Raw genomic sequence first — 22167 nt, forward strand, 5'->3', positions numbered from 1 at the left:
TCGGGCAGGGAGGTCGGCGACCAGAGGCAGCCTAGGCATTTCACGATTGATGGCCACCCGACGCGTCGTTTTTCTGCCCGGCGTGACTCGATTTGATGCTGGTGCCTTGCACTGCTCTGCCCGCGTGTATTAGGTCTCTAAAATTAGGGACACGATTGAGGTCTGCCAAGTCTGGGCCTATAGAAGACAGATCAGCCATCTATACATAGTAGAGCCCCTTTACCAAGAGTGTCGTTGCCACTCCATGCGTACGAGGGCATCGCACTGCGCGTAGTGACTTGAGACGTTACAGCGCTGTAGCGAAGGCGATTGGCGGCCGATGCTAACGGGCGGAGGCCAACCTTGAACCCCGGTACCCCGCTTCTATCATTTGGCCGGGACTTCTCAGGCTCGCAATCCACTTTAATACTCTTTTTGCACAATTTCGCTACATCTAAAGGAATCCGAAGCATAGCACTAAAGAATAGACTGGAATTGGTGGCGGAACGGAATCCTCATTCCCGGACACCTCAATTGTGGCGCCGGGGGGGGGGGGGGGGGGGAGGGGGAATTGAATATTGAACAGTGGGGGGAACAGCACACATCGAAACTGGTCCGGGTGCAAATGATGCCCAGTGGGCTAACCTGGAAAGGCTGGGCCATGAAGCCGGAAAATCGGCTCCGTACTCCGTATTCAGGGTACATCTGTCCTCCCTAACAATGGAACGGGACCGACCCGACGGCCTACATCTCCTCCCAACCCTAGAATATCCACAACACGGAGAAAAAAAGCCTCCATGGCTGCCGTCTGGCGAGCATCGAGCAATAGGAATGGTCTTCCCGGGGCTCCCTTTGTCCTGTGCACTACCGTACCGTATATGTACGAATAAATACAGTATTTACCGAGTGTTCCTTGCACATGGCTGGCAGATAACTTTACCTTTCTGATGGTTCTAGAAATTGCAACAGAACAACACTAGACGGCGTGGGCATGGCACGCGCATCCAGCAGCCCGCATCCTCTGGGGAACCCATCGCATTTCTCTCTTTTTAAAAATTGGCGCACTGACAATTGAAGGCAAGGAAAAGGATACGACGGCGGCGGGGTGGTACTGGTTGGTACGCAGTGGTGGCGCCATTCATGGATGTCGCAAGAACAGACCATTCATGGATGTCGCAAGAACAGAAGCGACTACGACGGATGCTCCGACATACAAAAGAGGGTGGTTCGGGGAAGCACGTCCGCTGCGCCGTTTGGGCCTCTTGCCAAGTCCTTGCACCGTCCGATGCTTTGGATGGGACGCGCTCTGACTGGATTGCCCGGAACGCATCGAGCCTGGGCGCCGCCGCCCAGGCTCTCTACGGCGACCCAGCCTGCACTTCTAGGTTGGTCCGCATGGCCGATGGACCCCTCCATCTGTGCTGCTGTCGTCAAGTGTCGACCAGGCTTGACCCTCCTGGCCCTAACATCGTCGCTTTCCGGTGTCCGACCCCTGTCTTGAGCAGATGCCCAGTTTAGTGCAAAATGCGATCGATAGGTGTCGCGGGGCAGACCCCCTGTTCGACTGCTCTGGCAGAGACTACCTACGTACAACATACAGTACTCAGTAGAAGAGACTTGCTCCAGTACTCGGTAGAAGAGACTTGCTCCAGTACTCGGTAGAAGAGACTTGCTCCAGTACTCAGTAGAAGAGACTTGCTCCACTACTCAGTAGAAGAGACTTGCTCCACTACTCGGTAGAAGACACTCGCTCCGGGGTACTGTCCGCCCCGGCGCGCCAAGTGGAAAGATGTGCAGACGATCGGCCATGTGTTGCACCCCTGGTTATTAAAGCTAATAACTCGAAGCTCCCATCATATCTGGCACCTCATACCCAGCACGCACCCGAGTGCAGGGACTATCGTAGTCTTGCTACGCACTTGTTCTCGCCAGCTTTCACAGACTCCTGTCAACATTCCCAACGTCGGCTCGAGCCAGCCACCCGAATCCGCATCAATACCTGGGGGGGCGTTTCGCGCCGTCAACCGCTACGACAGACGGGCGGCGCCGGCCAAAGCCGGGGGCTTTACGAAGCGGCCGTCCATGTACGCAAGGCGATGGCACCGAGCCTCATTGCCGATTCGGCTTCGGCCGAATTCCAGGCTCCACAGCCCTCTCGTCTTTTCCAGAGGGTCTATTGGACAAGGGAACCTCACTTGAGAAAGCTGTACGGCCTGGCCATTATCCTCATGGTGGCCTCGGCCACGACGGGATACGACGGGATGCTAGTCAACACCTCCCAACAGATAGACTCGTGGAACAGCTTCTTCTTCCCCGAGCTGGTCGACAGGCCCAGTGATGCCGTGGCCGACAGCAGGCTTGCCATTCTCGTCAACATGTTCAACATTGGCTCCATCGTCTCCTTCTTCTTCACCCCCTACGTGGCCGATCACTACGGCCGGAGACCAGCCATCGTCGCTGGATGCATCTTTATGGTTATGGGTGGCCTCCTGACTGCTTTTTGCACGGGTTACGGAAGTGAGCGAGCTACAAACAACCCCTCTCGTAGACTCCAACCCTGTGGCTGACTTTGGGCCTCGCACCTAATTAGTGTACATGGGCGGCCGCTTCATGCTCGGCTTCGGCAACTCGCTCTCGCAGATGGCCTCGCCTCTGCTCCTGACCGAGATATGTCACCCGCAGCACCGCGGCCCCGTCACGGCCATCTACAACTGCTTATGGAACGCGGGTGCCCTCCTCGTCTCGTGTATTGCCTGGGGCACCGCAAATATCACAACCGACTGGTCGTGGAGGTCCATTACGTTCCTCCAGGTCGTCCCTTCGCTCATCCAGCTTGCCGGCATATGGTGGATACCCGAATCCCCTCGCTTCCTCGCCAACAAGGACCGCCACGACGAGGCGCTACACATCCTAGCCAAGTGGCATGCTGGTGGCGACGTCAACAATGCCACGGTGCAGTTCGAGTTCCGTGAGATCAAGGAGACCATTCGCATCCAGAAGGCCACGGACCAGTCGACGAGGTACCTCGACTTTTTGCGTACAAAGGGCAACCGCTGGCGCCTGGCCATCATCGTGTCCCTCGGAATTATTTCTCAGTACAGCGGCAACGCCCTCTTCTCCAACTACATGAACACCATATACCAGGGCGCCGGCATCAGGGACCAAAACCAGAAGCTCGCCATGTCGACCGGCAAGACGATACTAGATGTCATCGTGACCATCGCGGCCGCCCTCAACGTCAACCGCTTCGGCCGTCGCCCCTTGTTTCTCATATCAACCTTTGGCATGGTCGGCTCTTTTGTCTGCTGGACCATTGCTGGAGCCATCTACGAGAATTCTTTCGAAGGTAACAAAGGATCGGGATACGCTCAGCTTGTGTTCATCTGGGTGTTTGGCATCTTCTACGACATCGGCTTCTCGGGTCTGCTTGTGGCCTATGCTCTGGAGGTTCTGCCCTTCCACCTCCGCGCCAAGGGAATGATGATTATGAACATCACGGTGCAAGCATGCCTGGCCATCGGCAAGTAAGTGTTACCGCTTTCCTATCTTTGACCCGGATCTGCCTGCCTGCCTGCCTGCCTGCCTGCCTACCTACCTACCTACCTACCTACCTACCTACCTACCTATTACAGTATTGTGATTGTGCTAACTAATACTGCTTGTCCAGCCAAACTAACAAGCTCGCCTGGGAGCGTCTGCCGCACCACTGGAACTTTATGCTGTTCTACACCCTCTGGGACTTGTGCGAGCTCGTCTTTGTTTGGCTCTTCTATGTCGAGACCAATGGCCCGACGCTCGAGGAAGTTGCGCGCATCTTTGACGGCGACGGCGCCATCGCCCATATCGACATGCAACAAGTCCAGAAAGAAATATTTCACAACGAACACCGCGATACCCAATATGTCCGCGACGCTCGCGACAGCCACGACGGCCAATTTGCTACTCGCAGAAAAAGGCTGCCATAAGTCCAGCCACCTCGACCTTTTTATGACTAATGTCCACCATCGGCGCTTTCTTTCTTTGCTCATTTCTTGTGGCTTTCACCTCGAATCTGGTGTCTTTTAGCCGCCTGTACTTTTTTTCTACCATTGTACGGAAGCATCGGAGTTGGGATAAAGGCATAGCAAACGATATACATCTTTCTCCCTACGTCCTGCCGCCACAGCACAGGCCTAGTAGCGGGGGCAGGCGACAGACAGAGCGATGCCGATAGACAGAGCGATGCCGACACAAAACTGAACGCGGGACTCAATTGGTTACCTATGATACCACGGGAGGGACTATGATACCAAATGTGCGACTGGACTCAACGGAGTTGGGGGTGGGGATCTTTCTCTTTTTTATTCTGTCTCGCTAACATTTAATCGTCTCATGTCAAGCGTTTTTCTGTTCTGTATTCTGTATTGTTTGCCTCGTGTGTACTGCGCCATTGTTTGAGTCCATCTGTGTGCGTTCGTTTCTGAACCACGGCATTACTTTGCTTCCTCGTCCGCCACCTCTCGCCTCAGTCTCCGGGCAGAAAACGCGTCCCGAAACCCTAAACGGCGCCTAGATCCCGGCTCTGATCCGTCACGCCGCGACGACGCACTATTGCTATCCTCATCGGCCCGACTTTCCCACCTCTTCTTGGCGCTCCTCTCCTGTTCTCTGAGCTCCATTTTCTCCTTCAGAAGTGCCTTGATCAGCGCGTCTGGCTGCCGCTGGAGCATGTACTCGGTTTCGTGGCCAAAGTAGGCCATTCCCAGCTTTCTCAGCCCCATCCATAGAAGCGCTTCCTCGACGGGCCCTGCAATCTTTTTCCGGATCCGGCTTAGCGGGTAGTCCCATTCGAGATCTTCGAGGCCCGCATCAAGGCCCTCGAGCTCGGGCAGGTGGTAAGGATAGTACTTCCACAGACGCCGCACGAAGGGGACCGCAGCATGGAACTCGAACCTGCCAAGCAGCTGGGCATATTCCTTGTCATCGTCAGGGCCAGTCTTGCGCTTGGGCTCTCTCTTTTGTTCTTGCCCAGTCTCTGAGTCGCTGTCGTCGCTGTCGTGGTCAAGTCGGCTGCCGCTAGGTGACGTTCCGGTAAGGTGTAGAAAGCTTTTCTTGTTATCACGTCGGTCACGCGCCATCCGGGAGATGTCATTGACGTAGAAGGCGGCAAGGATTAGCGGAACGGACACAGCTACCGATATGCCGACTTTTTGTCTGCGGGTTAGCGGCTGCTTCTGGGCGATCCAGGATGTTGGCAATGCTTCTCACATAAGTAGGCAGAAAGCTGGCCTAGTGGCCAGGATATGTCTCCTGACTCATCCTTAGGAAACTCTTGCACGTTAATGGCAAAGAAGCTAGACATGAAGGACAACGGGAGCTATTTTGGAGGATTGTTAGCTCAATGGCCACCGAAAGGAGTGGTTAGCATGCCAAGGGAAGAAAGGGTAATGATGCTTACAAAAACGATGGTGACGAGTGTGAAGACCAGTATTATCTGAGAGCAGTTGCAATTAGCGACACATTTGCGAACAGCGGCATGGCGTTTCGGCGGACTTGTTAGACCCCAGTAGAAACTAGAAACGTACATTATTCTGCCTCCGACCCTGCTGGGCCAGCTTTGTCGAGTACCACATTTCCCACGCGTTGGACTGTTGCTGCTTGAAGTCAAGGAGTTGCTTGAGCTGCACAGTGTGCGTTAACAAAGGGATCTAATTAGACATCAGGGAAGTGGGATGATAGAAACTGTACATTTTCTTGGACTCGTTTCGCGGAGGTGGTCATTTCGACAATACTGCTTCGATTTTCTTCCACGATGTGAACCGCCTGCCGAAGATGCGAGGAGTCGCGTAGCGTTATCTCCCTGGGTTGGTCGGGGATTTCTTCACTCTGAACCTGGGATCGCTTGGTCACCATCTGAACGAGCTGCTGGAGGACTATTTTCTGTGTCATTAGCACCGAGTCGACAATGTTCAACTCGTCTTGGATATCCATTATCTCCACCAGGCGGTTCGTCTCCTCTGTGATTCGGGAGAAGATTTCGGTGTGCTCTCGGACCCTGGACTCTTGTAGGGCCTTGTTATCTTTGAGCTTTTCCAAGGAGCGCACCGCGTTTTCGTATTTAGCATACGTCCGCGCCTGTTCCTCGGCAATATCGTTGATGGAAGACTGGAAGCAGTCGTGAAACTTGACTCCGCAGGGCCCATCGCGCCTGAAAAAGTCAACGCAGTTTTTGAGGATCGTGGCGGTTAGGTCGTCAACAGATTTGATGGCGACGTCAGGGTCCTCGAAAAGGGCTGCAACGAGGCTCCGTTGGAGATTAAAGGGCTTGCTCGGGTCTGCGGTGTTAGGCAGGCTAGATACTACAGTCCCTAGACATTCGGGTCAGCACATAAGTACACGCATAGCCAAGGCAGGTACCAGCCATGGTGACGAAGTGAGACAAACCATCGGGAAGAATCCACAGCCAGAGCTGGTCCACCATGATAATGGGCCGGAGTTTGGCCTTGAAATGCTCATGGTCGTCTTCCATACCACCAGGTATCGTTGTTCCATCAAGGACTTCTGACTTAAGCGGCCAGTGGTGTGTTTCGCGGGCATCGCTCGATCCTGTGTCGATATCTCGGGAAGCCCGCTGGTGCTGTTTGCGTGCCCACTTGTATACCACCTGATCACGATCCCTTGTCTCGGTTGTGTCCAGCATGTAGTAGCAGTATTGATCCAAAGTTCGACGGCAATGAACGGGCCGCTCGGACTTCAGATAGGCCTCGACTACCGTAGTGTCAGTTTCGGGTTCCCTGCTCTTCCCTCTTTTTGTTTCTGACTGCTGAGAAGCGACGGTGCTGGGTCGTCGTAGTTTTCCTGGTGAGCTCAACGGTTTCAAAGTCCGCTGGATGGCTTCAGTCATCCTTTTCCGGGGCCTGTGCTCCTCGAATGCCAGCACAGGCATCTTCGTTGCCCCGTTAGCTCGCCTAGCCACCATCAAGGCGTAGAGGCCGATGTAGTGATGTACTTACAAAAAGCACAAAGATGTCCTCCGACATGTTCTTGAGCTTTTCCGGAATGTCAAGCCCATGCCACCCATCGCCGTCGACCCTGAGCATCTCCTCGAATTCCAAGCCTTCAGGTGGCTCCACGCCTCTGGAGCTACTGGCGACGGCCTTGACATCTCTGCTGAGATCATGGTTCTGAATTTGAATTGCCGGTGGTATTGGAAAGGTGACCTAACACCGTACCAAGTCAGAAGATATTTGCTGGACTTTGCGACAACAACGCACCTTTTTGAACCTCTTTGTCTCTGTGACCATGTGTCGGTTGAAGGCAGTATAACCTGGTACATCGTCAAGCTGTTAGCGTCGGACAAACACGAAGTCGCCGATAGTTGAGAGAAAAGATTGACTACAAACCTTTATGCCGTTGGCCATTGATGGAGCTATCCCTGAGCCTGAGTCTGAGAAAGAGGTCCTGGCGGCAGCACAGTCAGACGAGTATCAGTCAGACGAGTATCAGTCTCGGAACAATGGTTATCAAGGTACCGTGTTGATTTACTCACATGGATCCATTGCTCCTGTTGGAGGGGCGTCAGCTGGTTGTGTCTCAACTTGAGAGGGGCGGCAATGATGCGGAATGAGACGGAACTCACATTGTTGGCCGGAACATGTATCCAGCGGCAATATACAGGCTGGCTGACTTGTCTACCAACCTTGTATTTTGCCAACTTTGATACAATCTTGACTGGCCCCTCCCCTTTTTGGTAGATGAGGTCAAAGACGGTAGGTTGCTCGTAGTCGGCTATCGGGCCGTCTTCTCCGGCATAAAACTCGGCGATAATTGCTTCAGACCGCTCGCATGCCTTGCGCTGTAGGCTTCCTTCACGTGGCAGGCTCCATCCCTTCCAAGGTCCTTCTTGCTGTTGGCCATCCAGTCTCCGTCTGACAATAGGTAAATGTCTATTGAGAAGCTCTCGAATCTCGTCGTGTTTGCATGACTCTTGGACACAGTCGCAGTCAGGAACCATGTCTCTTGGTGTCTGCCCCCTCTTGTTCCTGCTGTTGTACAGTTCCGACTTCTTAGTAAAGTTAAGCAGGAGCTTGATGATTGTCCTGAGATCGTCGCGCACCATATTTCCGCCGCGGCCACCATCCTCCAGCTCGCAGAACTTTGCGATGGCACTGTGCAGAGGCGTTTGCCCGTCTGGGTCTCGAATCTGGGAACTAGCACCGTTTCTCAGGAGAATGTCGACTCCGCTGGGGTTAGGCGCTGTTGCTGCCAGATGAAGCAGAGGGACACCCCAGTCGTCTTTGGTGTTTACCGCAGATCCGGCTTTCATGAGGCTGAATTGAAGGTCCTCCAACTTGCTGTCTCGCACAGCCAGGATCATCAAGCTGTTCTGCAGCCGGGATGCAGCTAACCTGTAACCGGGGTCATCGGGAGCGCCGAAATTTGTCAGGCGATGAAGGCGATTCAAAGAAATTTGGCTTAATGTGATCACCGGAGTGGTTGTGTCGGGGCCAGGAGAAGGCGACTAAGAGTGACACTTGGGTTAGCATCGGAATTCTCACCGTGAGGGTAGTGACTGTGGCGGGGGAGACTAACCTTTTGGTTCTGTACATGAACCTGACCAACGCTGGCCGACGTGGCTGGGTTGGAATACAACCAGGCCACTCGAGACGGCTGCCCATGACGACACGACGATGTCCAAAACTCGCTGAAGATGTTATCGACACCCGGCGAATCCCATTCCGCCTCCATTCTCCTAACGACTTTGACAATCGCAGTCATTCTCACATTGGCGGCGCTGGGTGGGAAGAAGCTATCCAAGCTTTTCTCCACTCTGGTCGGAAAGGGGGTGTCCACAAACATGACATCGGCGAGGTGGTCGAGGGCCAGTGGTGACGGCTCGGAGTCCTTTCCGCCAGAGCTCCCATTTTCTATCACCAGTAAGCTGATTGTCTTTTGCACAATAAGTCCCCCGAACCCTGCTCCAATCAGGACGATTGGCACCGGGATAGAGGGGGTGGGCTTGCGAGCATCTTTTAGATGGCGCCCGAGCTCCGAAGCCGCCTTGGTAATGAAATCAGCTTGCCCGCTCTGATCGGAGCCTTCGTCGAGTAAGCTCTTCAAGTCGCCAGTCGGATACGAGAAGCCCAAGACACGTACTCCGGGGAGAGCCTTTGGCAACATATGTGCATCCTGGAGCCAACTCGGCCCAGAAGCGGGGCCGGACGGGCTGGGGGTTCGTGAGGACCCTGCGTCGTTGTTTTGACTGCTGGCTGCATCTCGGCCTCCTGTCACCTGATTACTGACTGGAGCAGGCGCGAGCCTGCCGGGGTCGAGTTTGGTAGGGTCTGCTACCGAGGGCCGCCTGCCCTGGCGCTCATGGTCGTCGGCTCCAATGGCCTTTTCAGGCTCGTCTTGAAGTCTCATCCTTTCTGTCTTGATATTGTTTATCTTTTGCTGCAACACTGTGTTTGTATCCCGGTAGGCCCAATTCACCGATGTTTCGTCGTAGTCATGCACGGCCACGACGTCCATGAAATGCGTATACGGAGGGCCTGGCTCTGGCGGCGTGAGAACTTCTAGCCTAAAATGGCCATCCGGTCCCTGTGGTTCTCTGTCAAATTTCCGCGTCTGAGAGAGGTTTTTGCCCCGTGATTGATACGACGTACCAATGCACCAATAGGCTGGCTGCCTGTCTTGCCTGTCTTGGCCGCATGGATCTGCGTTCCGTCTGAAGGTCTCTTGGTCGTCTCGGACGATTGCGCGGAGCTTTCAATGCCAAGGTTCTTGGCTCGAGAAATGCCTCTTGCGATTATGCTGCCACGGATGTCAGGAGCAGTGGCGGATGTGATTGGGTGATCCATCGCGGCCGGAGCTGGCGTGATTTGGATCTCTCGGTCCGGCCCCGACCTGTTAGTTTGCATTTTGTTACTCGAGACGCCAAGTATGCAATGGGCAGGCAAGACGAAGTGGTCAAAAAGCCTGCCTCGTCCAAGGCACAGAAACTCGGCGATGGGCTTCTTCCGTCGAGTTTGGTCAAGTAATCCGGTTTTATCTTGTCACAAACACGTAGGGAAGTAGACGCTGTGCTGGAATTCTGATTTAGCTACAGCTGATCGGCAATGGGTACCCGATCAGAGAAAAGCGGCCCTGCAAGTCTTATTTGGCTAAGGCAAGAATGCTTGCTGACATGGCAAGTTTGGCAGCCATTGGCGGTTTCCGCGTCGGCAGTACGATGATCTCGGGGTTCGCTGATTGGCGATGTTATCTGTTGCTGGCAGACGCCACCATACAGGGAGGTTCAGCTCACTTTACGAGACAGGTTGTCGCGGAATCACAAAAATGACATGATTGGCCACACGGCATCGGTTGTCTCAAGAACGGGCCTATCGGGCGGTGCCATGGAGACTGAACCTTGATGCTCCGCAAGGGGGTTCGTTTGACTAAATGGGTCCCTTTTCATATCATTGGACAAACGGGCAACTACGTGGTGAAATCCAGATAGTGCAGGCACAACAAAGTAGGTATGCATGGCCGCCAGTAACTACCTACCTACTCACGTTGGCAGAGCATGCCCGAAGCAGAGAAACGCACAAAGAACGCAGCAGGTATTGGATTGGCCATTCCATGTCCAGCAAGGCAAATGCAAAAGGTACCTAGGTACAAATCTAGCAATAGGTAGTTTGGAATCCTGGTGGTAGAAGCGCAGGTCGCTTGTTTGGCTTTGTTTGATTACCTCAACATGATCATCTTCACCATTACCAGGTACCCTAAGCACTTCAAACGAATGAGTTCGCAGTTCCATCTCTCCTTTTCGTCCAGGCGATACGCTAGGGGGTTTGGAGGTACCGAGTTTCTCTTTCTGAGACAGTTCTGGCCAGCATAATAATTCTAGATTCTCCTGCCGAGCCGCGAATTTAGGGTATCGTTAATTGCATTTGCGAGGTAGTGCGCAAACTTGGAGCAGTTGTTATTGTCTAGCGTGTATATGGGGTTACTATTAACATATCCTGCGGCCCAAGACGGTGGTTGTTAGCTTGCAACGGACCTACCCTGGCCCAGAGGGACAAATGGGAGGGAGAGAAAACAAAACTAACCTAATGCCGCAATGGCAGCGACTATCTCGGAGGTGGTGCAGTAAAAGACGTAGCCAGACCCGCTTCCGTCGGCGCGCATGTGGTCATTGAAGGTCCAGGGCGATACTTTGGCCTCTGACTTCTTCACCGTGCCTTGTGCGTCGGCAAAATCATAGCAGGTGCCGGTCCGGGCGTGCTGCCCGTCGGAACTGGTTTGGACGTGGAGTACGGTGCAGCGCACATGGAGATATCCACTGCCTATAGCCCCGATACGATACACCCATACGCCGGGGTCGGAAACAAGGAGATTCTTGTCAACGTCGCTGGAATTGTACGGAACTTCGTACTGGACGAAGACGTATTTAGTGCCTGCCACTGGCGTTTGGAACGAGCTAAAGGTCGGGTGGGCCCGGATGGCAGTGAGAAGCTGGACATTGGCCCGTTGCACAAGGGGAATGCTGTTGGACAGTTTGGGTTGTTATCGGGTTTGAGCTTGTAATGATGCAAAGAGTGCTAGCGGATCTGTAAAGCTGGATAGTGAAAGCCATGGTGATTCTGTTGCTGTTTTCTGTCCAGTAATTTATCTTCAGATGTTGCCGGGAACTCGATAAGTTTATATATCCAGTATGTCAAGTGTCAAGACTGAAAACACTCCTGTTTACCTCCAGGAAACGGGCGGTCCCTCAGCTCCACCCTGTCATCGTGATCGCCGCCGAAAGTGTCAAAACATACCAGAACCAACCGAAACATGGCATTGCTTATGGGAGTCTCGATGACTGGCCTCTGGATTCACAACCAGCTGCCTGCGAGGTAATGGTACGACTTTGAAGATGCTGAGGATATGGACCAAAATGGACGAACTACTAAATTTGACGACCTTTTTGATAGTCCTGGTATTGTTTCAGAGTGGACGAAGAGGGCTGGGCCGCTTTGAGGTTTGGGGGAGATTCAAATCGCTCATACGCTACAGTGATTATCTCAGAGTTTACGAGGGGTCCTGTTAGCGGCAAAGAAACTGGTCATCAAGGTCTTGCCCTTGGTCCCCTGACTGACCCATTAGTGACATTACCTCTTTTCTCGTTCGTTTGGCAGCTGAACTAGCTGGGGTGCCCGGACCTCGGCCCACATTTTCCTTCTGGTTTTCGTTTTCACTGGCCTGGAAGGCTCTCACCCAGATTACGAAAAGTAGGGCCGACCAATCCCGATTGCAGAGAAACACGGCGCCAATAGAGAGCGAAAGAGAAAGGACGTGTGAACCAATACCCACTAGCTCAATTACTAAACAAAAGAAAATAACCATCAGAATGTCCTCACGCCTCCAAAACACCTTCCATTTTCGGAACGATTTTTTATTTCAGGCCAGAAGGGGGTGGTTGAACAAACCCGACAGTCAACTAACAAGCCTCCTGAACTGCGGCGTAGACTATATCTTTTTTCTTCTTTTTCTTTTCGAGGTAGTGGGTGGGGGTTGTTGCTCGTAGGGGTTGTTGCTCGTAGGGGTTGTTGCCTACAAGCAATAACCCCCAGGGTAGATCCTGCACTGCAACCTTGACCCAGTTCGCCTTTCATTTCGTGAGATCCTGAAATTATACTGCCACTCCTGATAAGCTCCCGTCATATTGAAGTTTGCAGCCTAACTACGTTGCCTAAAGTAGCTAGGTACAAGTTACTGAGCTTCAAATTTGAAATACGCCCCTTCCTATTTTTGACCCAGACGTTGCTCAAGTAATATCGACCCTAAAGAAATAGTGTTGGGTCGCTCGTAAAAATACTGCCATGGAGGGAAGAGGTTTGAAACTTGAACTACTAGCTCGTCTACAATTATCACGGCGAGACCAACAGTCCTAGCCCCATCCGCGACTTTCAAGACGGGCGTGCGTCAGCTTAGACATCCAGGCCAACCTGACCTAGTTAGTTCTCTGGCTAGTGACACCCTCCCTAGACCTATTTCTATTTGGCTACCTATTTAGAACCAAGATTGGACATGATAGTGACGCGAAACTGAGGGCTGCGGGTCTGGGCCGTATACCCGAGCACAAAAGAGCTTGGCGACTCGGTGGAGAAGAGCAAGATGACTGGCACGCCACAGCTATATTGGACGGGCGATCGACTTAATTCCCGTGCACACCTCTGTGTGGGGTAAGGTAGTCGCAGTCCCGACCCCAGGTACCGCAGCCTGGGCAGCTAATTCGGCGCAGCTGCCCTGCTGGACCAAGTTAGAGAACAAGCTGGCCTAGCAGGGGTCAAGAGGCAGCCGAACCGCACTCCGGCTATTACCCTGCATGGCGGCTCTGGCAAGAGTCGGAGCTGGGGAACTGGGGAGCGGGATGGATTGCTTTGGTTTAATTCCTCGTCAATGTCCAGCAATTACCAGGGCCCGCCTGGCGCACAGCACCTCCGCAAACTCGTCAATTCCGGCTAAAGGGGTAAACAAAACAAGGCACGCTCCCTCCGTGCCGATCTAGCCCAGGGCGATGGCTTTCTTTATATATCCCGGGATTGGGCACCGAAATGTGGTCGAGAGTGCTGCGAGAGTGCTGTGGTCGTATGTGCAGTTTGAAACGACGAAGCTTTGTTTTCAACGTTTTCACCATGCTGCAACTGGGAAAGAGCTTGCTGGCCGGCATTGGGCTGGTGCCCTCCGTGCTTGGCGCAACCCTGATTGCCTCGCACTTCAGCGGACCCGTGTACACGTTGTCCCTGACCGTGACTGACTCAAGCGGCAAGCTCACTCAAACCTCGCAGGCCACGGGATGCGGCAACACGCCGGCTTGGCTGGAGCTGTACTCGGACACGCGCAAGCTGTACTGCTTCGACGAGAACTGGAACGGGGCCGGCGTCATTACCGAGTACTCGGTCGCCAGCGACGGCCGCCTGACCTCATCAGGGCAGGTCAAGACCTCGGGAAATACTGTCCACGGCTCCTTGTACGGCGGGTCCGACGGACGGGGCTTTATTGCCTCGGCCCAGTAGTAAGCCGTGCCAATTCTGTCAGCCAAGGCTCTAGAACGCCACGAAAGCTAATGAAGCAATAGCTCTCCCTCGACCATCACGACATACAAGATGCCCTTGTCGAGCAGCAAGGTGCTGGAGCAAACCAAGTTCGCCCTGGCCGCCCGCGGACCCAACTCGAGGCAGGATGTTAGCCATCCCCACGAGACGCGCACTGACCCCACCGGGAAGTTCATGTTGGTGCCCGACCTGGGCGCCGATGTTGTCCGAATTTTCAAGATCGACGCCACTTCGGGCAAGCTCACGACTTGCCCAGCCGGCCAGGCCTCGCCGGGAGACGGACCCCGCCACATCGTCTTCTGGAAATCTGCAGCTGGCGTCCAGAAAGCCTACACGGTGAACGAGCTGGGCAACTCGGTCTCGTCGTGGGACGTGTCGTACCCCAGCGACCCGTCTGGGTGCCTGGGACTTGCTAGGACGCAGACTCTCTCGACATATGCTCCGGGGAAGAAGGGCGGCTCGACTACAAAAGCCGCCGAGGTGCGTGTTGTGGGCAACTTTCTGTACGCAACAAACCGCGCAGACCAGACTTTCGGCTCGCAGCAAGACTCAATTGCCACCTACACCATCGATGCCACCAGTGGTGCCATTGCCTGGCTCGAAGCCGCCAATTCATACACCTACTACCCTAGAACATTCCAGTTCAACAATGACGGCACCCTGGTTGCTGTCGGAGGCCAGACTTCTTCCAGCGTTGCCATCGTTGCACGGGATACTACTACTGGCAGGCTCGGCAAGTTGGTAGCGAGCATTCAAATCGGCCCCAAGGGCAGAGCTGGCGAGGAGGACGGCCTCAGCGCTGTTGTGTGGGTTGAGTAGATGTACGGGAGGCACTCACATAATTACACATTTGCCACGCAAGACATCCGTCGCTCGGTGCAGTTACTAGGTTGAATTGGGGGTAAAGTAGTAGACTGGCCGTCGCAAACGGGGTAGTCGGTGGCTGTATATAGTCGAAAAAGCATTCTTCAAGATGATAAGTATATATGCATTATGCTGCACGCCCTCGGGTGATGGAGACATGAATCATCGATTCATTCAGGGAGGGGCACCGTTGGGCTCGTCCAAATTTTGACTCTGGTTTGACCTTCGATGCCAACGAAAGGGCGCCTCGCCCCTGTCACGCCTGCCGACATCTAGCGCTAGTATAGGTAATGAGACAACAAAGCATTTAGGCTTTCACACTCTGGTATGTTGTTTTGACTGCATCGGCCTCTCTCGTCAAAAGGTCGTGGAATGTGTGGAGCGGAACTCCCCAGACCTTTGCCTGACCTAGATCAACTAGTTGTGCTACACTACGACCGTAGGCCTGCATCTTGGGGAAAGGTTTGCCTTCGGCGAGAGCCTGGTTAAGCTGCATCCGAAAAGTACTTTCCGACAAGGCGGCGTCCCGCTGTAGACGAGAGCAACTCCAGGACTTGGCCGAATGGAATGACATGGCCAGCCAAGTCAATCGTCTTGGGGTGGAAAGTTTCAGGGTTCTAGAAAGTCTCGGGGTTCTGGAAAGCGGCAGCCGCAAATGCGGCCATGTCTTGGTGGTCGACGACTGGGATTGGTGTGTCTGCGTTGTATCCCGAGGGAAAGACGCCAGTGTCTGTGGCGTTTCCGTATTGGAAGTTTACTTTGGGCGGCAGGAAGTTGGCCATGGAGAATGCCGGGCGAAGGATGGTCCAGAAATCGAGACCCGAGCGTTGGAGTTCCTTCTCAATGTCTAGTTTAGCTTGGAAGAATGGAACGACGAATGAGGTTTGATCAAAGCCTAGAATCGCTAGGAGGTCTAGGGACCCCGAGAAGATGGCGTGTTTAATACCAAAATATTTGGCGATGCGCAGAATGCGACGGGCGAGTTCGACCTGGACAGAAGGGTGTTGGGGGTCATTTCCGAAACGAGGTTGATAAACAGCACCTGTCAGCCCGCAAGAGCCTCCTTGAGGACCGACTCGCCTTCCCACGAGCCGTCCGTAAGCTTGACCCCGATAGAAACCAGAGACTTGGCTTCAATCGACTTGTCATCTCGCGTTGCAGCGTGTACGCCCCATCCAAGCGCTCTAAGTTGGCTGGCCACGGCGCCGCCCTGCGTGCCAGTCACGCCACAAACGAAGGCAGTTCGCGTAGCCATTTCTTTCGTCCTTAACGGTTCGCTGAGGGGACAAGGCCCCGGTGAAAGGCCCTGGTGAAAGGTCCCGGTGAAAGGTGTACAAGTCTACCAAATACAGAGGTTACTGATACCTTGCGATAACAGGTCAGAAGAGAGTCTCTTATATAACTGCCCCGGATAACTGGCGCGAGCTGCGGGCACGATACAGAGATGGATCACACTAGTCCTAAGAGAATCCATGACAATAACTGCATTGGGCATCTACGCTTGGCATCTCTTCGCATGCAGACATTCGGAGGATTACCAATCCATCAAGGCCTTATGCAGGAAGTAGGATGACACCGAATCCACAATTATAGGGGAGGGAGGCACTGGGGAGCCAATTACCCCCCTCGACGTTGGTATCAGGATCGGAAGTCGGAACAGAGTCGGGGTCGGAAAACGCAAGACACGTGTTATGGATTTGGCTTAACTGGTGATTATCAAGCATGCCAGAGCAGATAGGATGGATGCATCATGGGTCGTTTGGTGTCCAAAAAGAGGCTGACACAAAGAGAAACTTGGTTGTCAAAAGAGCTGAGCTAGGCCCGATCAGTGTTTGGGGGTTCGCATGGCTTGGACTGAAGTCACTAGACCTAGGGAAATGGCATTATTGCATTTTTCTCCCGGAACATTCCGTAGAATGAGGCTATGGGTGTCAATATCATTGCTGCAGGGTCAATTTGGGGAAAGGACTTGGCGGCTTGCCCCTTGATCTGGAAGCATGCCGGTTGCGCCATACTGGCGACCCCATTTGGAGACCTTGGAGTCCATGTCCCAGCGGATGAAGACCATGACCACCAAGACAAGCCATCCGACGATAGTGTCGACGAGGCCTTTGAGGAAGCCGCCCCTGATACTCCCGCCGAGAACCGAGGTCATGACGAGGCGGATGATAGTTGATGTGGCAACTAGTTCCTCGCCACGCTCGAGGCCGGCGATGGCGCGGCGGGCACACTCTTCAGGCTCCAGGATCTGGTCGCCCTCTTCAAGTGCTTTGGTCAGGTCCGTTTTGACCTTGTTCTCGTCGTCGAGCGACTGCGTGGGCATGGTAGCCGGGAAGACGGTGTGGATGCGCACACGGGGCAGCTGGGGATAGGCAGCCGCATACAGGTTCATCTCCTGGGAGAGCGAGTCGGAGAGGGAGCGGATGGCAGCCTTGGATGGGCAGTAGGGCGTGAAGCCGGCAAAGCTGAAGAACGAGACGAAGGAGCCGGTGAAGACGATGTGGCGGGCGGGAGGGCGGGCAGGCAAAGCAGACGGGTGTTCGGTTTGTTTACCAGCATCGTGGCTGCTGCTGGCAGGGCGGAACCAGGCGTTGAGAACAGAGTGGGCCATGTAGACGCAAGAAAAATAGTTGCTGTCCATCATGGCCTGGAACTGGTCGAGCGGAGTGTCGATGAACAATGAAGGATGAGCGCTACCGCTACAGCACCACACCACGTCGGGCGGGCTACCGCCGTTCCATGCCGTGGCATCGGCGACGACGCGTGCACAGGTATCCGCCGTCGTCACGTCGGCGCAGACGTGATGGAAGCGCTGGGCGTCGGGAGAGCGTGCAGCTTGCTAGGGAATTACAGGACTCGTCAGCCGCTGAGCTGAACAGCACTCGAGCTGAACAGCACTCGAGCTCTCTTACCCGTATCTTGTCCACGGCTGCTTCAAGTCTGTCCAGGTTGCGCGCGACGATAATAACGTTGGCCCCCTTTCCTGCAAGCTGTCGCGCAGCGCTGAGCCCGAGTCCACTGGAGCCGCCGGTAATCAGAACTGTCTGCGTGTTTCGTTAGCGCCCACCTCCCTTCCATAGCTACAGAAACGTCGGTGCGCTAGGTAAGAAGAACATCAAGAAGAACATCAAATCCATACCCGCCCGTCAACGACAAAGTCGTTTCTTGACACAAATGACCCCATGCTGCAGTGTTGCTCGGCCAGAATCAAGGCTCAACCTATTGAGCAGCGACGGCCAAATTTTGCGGTTAAACCTACAGACGGGAGCAGGTACCGTGCACTATGCAGCCGACAATGGAATGTGTTGTGAAGCAAGGAGTTGGGAACCAAATAACGGAAGTCGCGAGTCGCGACGCGATGGCAGGGGAAGCAACTCCCTAGCCCCTATGGAGTATTCCGTACCCGTGGACATTACTAACGGAACAGTTGGTTGACGGAGGATTCTGGTCCCCCACATTTCTGCTAGGTAGCTGCGTCTGCCAACATTGGTACATTGGTAGGTGGGGAACGTAATCCTCGATCCAACAGAAGGAAGAAGCTGCAAGATTGTTGCAGATTCCGTGCTCTATCAGCGATCTGCTTGCTTGGGTTTTCGAGAAATGACAAGAGCTCGGCGGACTCTAGCGTTTCCGCGTCTTCTTGTTTCACCGGCAGCGCGGCCCAGCACAGTCGGAATAAATGTGGGTCGGACATGGGTCCCAAGCCACCTGGCCACCTCAGTGGTACCTAGGCTGGTAGCGAAAATATTCCAGCCCCGACCGTTCCCCAACGAACGGGCCCAAGCTTTGGCGGGGTTTAATCCCTGCCCGCCAGAACCGTCGTCGGGTGCCACTGGCTAGCTCAGCGGGCGCGTCTTCGCGCGAGAGGTCAGGTCTGTCCTCTGTACTTTATTAACTTGGCATCCTCCAACTGTCACGAGCAGCATCAGGCAGATCCAATCTCAGTCGTCGATCTTTTTCGCTCGGGTTTAATTGACTGGCGACGAGCTGGGTATTCGTACCTTGTCTCGGTCGGCTGCAACCACTCCCCGATGTCTCTTCGAAGTCCTCCTTCTACCGTACGCCCTACCTTAGTTCTCGCCCGCCTCTTCTCAACAATGGTGGTCGTACCATCCATCCACAGGTCCAATCCCATCATCTCTGGTTTGACACCTGGCATACCCTATTCTGACTTGCGTGTTTCCCAGTTACCACTACATGGTGCCTGTTTAGTTGTCCTGGCGTATGGACCCGGTAGCCACGATGCTAGGTACACACATCGACAATAGCCACCACCCGTCTCGTCATCCCTTGTTTGCCATCGGGCCTACCGACTTCCGAGTTCCCAATTCGCATAGTTCGAGATGCAACCGTGTCTGGATTATCCCGGCATTCCCTGAAGAGAAGCCCACTGCTTGACCCGTCCCGTGCAGCAGTCGAATTAACATATCCCACCCAAGATGGAAATATTGGCGATTTTTGTTGCAGGCGACGGACAACCTTATACATCGATGCTCGCCAATGGGCACCTGGCCCGACCCGGGTACCCAGGGCCGCCAGAAGAAGACCAAGTGAGAGTCTAACATAACATGGAGCCTGATTGGTCATGGTAGGCGGGATATGGAAATCCGCCGATATTTGCTCGCTCCAATTTGTCTCAAGTCGTCGACATGTGGTCTTCAACTCCGGCGATGTTTCGGGCGATGTCTCGATTTGGTAGAGAGTTTGTTCGTCTCGATTGCACCGATCCCCAGGGCCACCTTTGCGACTCCCGCCGTAGCGCTCCCACGAACTCTTGGTTTACCTGCAGTGGTGATGAGTGGGTAGCCGTCTCCTTGAAGCGAGATCGTTATCGTCAACTCACATCTTTCCCCGCTATGCAAGTGTAGCCGCGGAAGTCAGCACCAGACCCCATCCATCGCGCCTGCCATTCGTTTGCATGAAGCCCTCTTGGCATCATTTGACTCTCCAGCCCTTTACAACCCTTCTCCGCTTTCCCGTGTAATGCATGACTTGCTCAACTGCATGTAGGAGGAGGAATTTGGCCTTGGATTACTGGTTGCAACAGGTTCGTCTGGTTCATGGCGTGACCACAGACAGATCAGACATGAAGTGACGCAACGTTCAAGGCTTCTTCTTTCCAGTAGGCATCCAGACAGTGCAATGCGAGGAGAAGCCGATTCATGGCATGCAATTCTAGTTTTGGACGAAATGATGGTTTCCCTTCACTACCCCAGTGCTAAAGAAAAGTATAACTCCCCTGTCCGAAGTCATGTCCCGGGGAGCCTACCACGCGCTACCCCACCTGAAAGACTAATTTGCTATTTGACTTTTTTATCCGTGTTTTACGCAAGACTGTCATCACAGTATTCCGGCTCATGATGCGGCGGTTGCTTCATGATGCCTGTACGGCTTCGCTCGACTCATCCAGGGCCAGGTGTAAGTGCACCGGAGCCTACTCCGCCGCAGGTCTAGCGCAATCAAGTGTCGCATACGCGCATTGATGTTCTTATGACGAAAATGACTTTGGTAGCCCACCAGGACTGAGCTTGCACCGTGATAGGCACGTCATGGCGCTGTTGACGTCCGCACGTCATGGACACCGGCCAAAACTGCCGCGAATGGAGGTTGCGGGACATCCCTTTGGCCCCTCAGTCACCTGTCGTTGCTAACCAGAATGCAAGCATATATAATCAGATCTCTGGCCAGTCCCCATAAGTCTTAGAGTCAGAGCCATGTTCTGCTGTTGACCTTTTTGTCGTACGAGATCCACTCCAACCTGCTGCCCGCGACCACCCACTCTACGAGTCCACGCCAGCCTCAACAGACACGAAATCCAACCGCAACCATGGACAGCGCCAAGCGCGCCAGCAGTATCATCCCCCGCGCCATCCTCGGGGGCAACAATTTCATTGTTCTGGCATCGTCGGCCATTACCACGGGCATTCTATCCCACTTCATCCACCATTACCGAGCCCGCGGAACTCACCTGGTCTACCAGGAGGTCATTGTACGTCCCGGGCACCGAGATACCGGAAGGCTGATCAGGCCCAGCAGCTAATCATGCATAGGCCGTTGTCACGCTCTTCATCTACCTGTTCGCCATGTTTTTGCCAGCCCTCAAGTCCTACCGTGGTTACCTTCTTCCGCTAAACTTGGCGCTATCATACCTTTGGCTCACGTCTCTCATCTTCTCGTCCCAGGACTACAGCGGGCACCGGTGCTACTACAACTCGCCGCCACTAGTGAACCGGTGCGGTCTGAAGCATACTGTGCAAGCATTCAACATCATTGGCTTGTATGTACATCCGCGTTCCGCAGCGGCCAACAACGGTACAACATGCTGATTGAATCCGTGTCGCTTAGTGTTGCTCTTCTCGGAAACAGCATTACCGAGGGCCTAATGTGGGCTCGTCACCGAGGGAGCCAACCCTTGGGCGGTGATGTAGAAAAGGACCGACCACTGACGTCGGCAGCTGAGCGTGCGGGTTTGCCTATTGGCGCCAACGGAGACGGACAGAGGCATGCTGCCGTGTAGTGGCCATGAGATAATATTCTGCTCATATCTTGGGGGGGAGACATGGCTACGGGTGCTTTGCTCGTCGAGTTGCACTACGCAAGATATTTTCGAGTCTCGACGGTAATTCGGCTAGACAAGTAGAAGAGCGGTGACGAGCGCCAAGAGCACGTTCGAGATGATAAGATGAAGTGACGTGGACGAACTTAACACGCCCGATCCCGCCCATCACCCGATCATGTGTTTTCCGATCATGTGTTGTTTGATATTCATCTCTCAACGTCAGATTTTTTCTTGTTCAATGAGGGGTGGGGCTGGAAATATCAATTGACGATAGGTTGGACTTGAAAGGCTGTTTCCAAATCTATGTTTGTATTATTAGCTATGTAAGTAGTCCTTGCTGGCCCATCAATTAATTTCTGATATATTGCCAAGTTAATATCTTGGCATTTTGTAAGAACTTGTGTTTGCAACGGTGGATTTAAACTCAACTACGCTCCGGTTGAAACTCGTTGATGGGAAAGGTTTAAATGATCGAGGTTTGATTGAGAATAAACGCTTCTTCACTTTGGCAAAGGATGTGATGGGTCTCATATCCACCCACAAAACCCGCAACTGACTACTAGGCTAGGACTGTCCACAATTAAAGGCATTGTGATGTTGCTTCATGAGTGGAAGTTACGAAGCTTGTTACAGGATACGGTACTTGTGATGCTTTGTGGATCGCACGCCAGTCGTAGTCAATTCAGCCACCCAACTTTGGAC

The 22167-nt window shown here is 53.8% G+C and overlaps 7 protein-coding genes across 7 annotated transcripts; 3 read left to right on the plus strand and 4 right to left on the minus strand.

Annotated features, from left to right (window-relative positions):
• Positions 1–1576: 1576 nt before the first annotated feature.
• Positions 1577–4435, plus strand: B0T26DRAFT_724561 (general substrate transporter). Its single transcript, XM_060442700.1, has 3 exons — positions 1577–2496; positions 2570–3503; positions 3647–4435. Exons 1-3 carry the CDS (start codon positions 2076–2078, stop codon positions 3942–3944), a joined length of 1653 nt encoding a protein of 550 aa, XP_060293624.1. The 5' UTR covers positions 1577–2075; the 3' UTR covers positions 3945–4435.
• Positions 4436–6310: 1875 nt separating this feature from the next.
• B0T26DRAFT_654471 (uncharacterized protein) lies at positions 6311–6862 on the minus strand (the record flags this gene model as incomplete). Its single annotated transcript, XM_060438549.1, has 1 exon — positions 6311–6862. The coding sequence occupies one exon, from the start codon at positions 6860–6862 to the stop codon at positions 6311–6313; it is 552 nt and encodes a 183-aa protein (XP_060293625.1).
• A 3983-nt stretch (positions 6863–10845) lies between these two features.
• Positions 10846–11785, minus strand: B0T26DRAFT_679612 (uncharacterized protein; the record flags this gene model as incomplete). Its single annotated transcript, XM_060440374.1, has 3 exons — positions 10846–10964; positions 11052–11488; positions 11763–11785. The coding sequence occupies 3 exons, from the start codon at positions 11783–11785 to the stop codon at positions 10846–10848; spliced, it is 579 nt and encodes a 192-aa protein (XP_060293626.1).
• Positions 11786–13622: 1837 nt separating this feature from the next.
• B0T26DRAFT_654510 (Lactonase, 7-bladed beta-propeller-domain-containing protein) lies at positions 13623–14861 on the plus strand (the record flags this gene model as incomplete). The annotated part of the gene is made up of 2 exons (XM_060438551.1): positions 13623–14002; positions 14066–14861. The coding sequence occupies 2 exons, from the start codon at positions 13623–13625 to the stop codon at positions 14859–14861; spliced, it is 1176 nt and encodes a 391-aa protein (XP_060293627.1).
• Positions 14862–15298: 437 nt separating this feature from the next.
• B0T26DRAFT_875158 (uncharacterized protein) lies at positions 15299–16161 on the minus strand (the record flags this gene model as incomplete). Its single annotated transcript, XM_060448058.1, has 2 exons — positions 15299–15895; positions 15979–16161. 2 exons carry the CDS (start codon positions 16159–16161, stop codon positions 15524–15526), a joined length of 555 nt encoding a protein of 184 aa, XP_060293628.1. The 3' UTR covers positions 15299–15523.
• A 696-nt stretch (positions 16162–16857) lies between these two features.
• Positions 16858–18090, minus strand: B0T26DRAFT_653097 (uncharacterized protein; the record flags this gene model as incomplete). The annotated part of the gene is made up of 3 exons (XM_060438423.1): positions 16858–17745; positions 17819–17950; positions 18046–18090. 3 exons carry the CDS (start codon positions 18088–18090, stop codon positions 16858–16860), a joined length of 1065 nt encoding a protein of 354 aa, XP_060293629.1.
• A 2643-nt stretch (positions 18091–20733) lies between these two features.
• On the plus strand, positions 20734–21423 carry B0T26DRAFT_653590 (uncharacterized protein; the record flags this gene model as incomplete). The annotated part of the gene is made up of 3 exons (XM_060438471.1): positions 20734–20895; positions 20957–21183; positions 21252–21423. The coding sequence occupies 3 exons, from the start codon at positions 20734–20736 to the stop codon at positions 21421–21423; spliced, it is 561 nt and encodes a 186-aa protein (XP_060293630.1).
• Positions 21424–22167: the final 744 nt, after the last annotated feature.

Source organism: Lasiosphaeria miniovina, assembly GCF_030549165.1.
Source record: "Lasiosphaeria miniovina strain SMH2392-1A chromosome Unknown B0T26scaffold_6, whole genome shotgun sequence".
Classification (NCBI taxonomy): Eukaryota; Fungi; Ascomycota; class Sordariomycetes; order Sordariales; family Lasiosphaeriaceae; genus Lasiosphaeria; species Lasiosphaeria miniovina.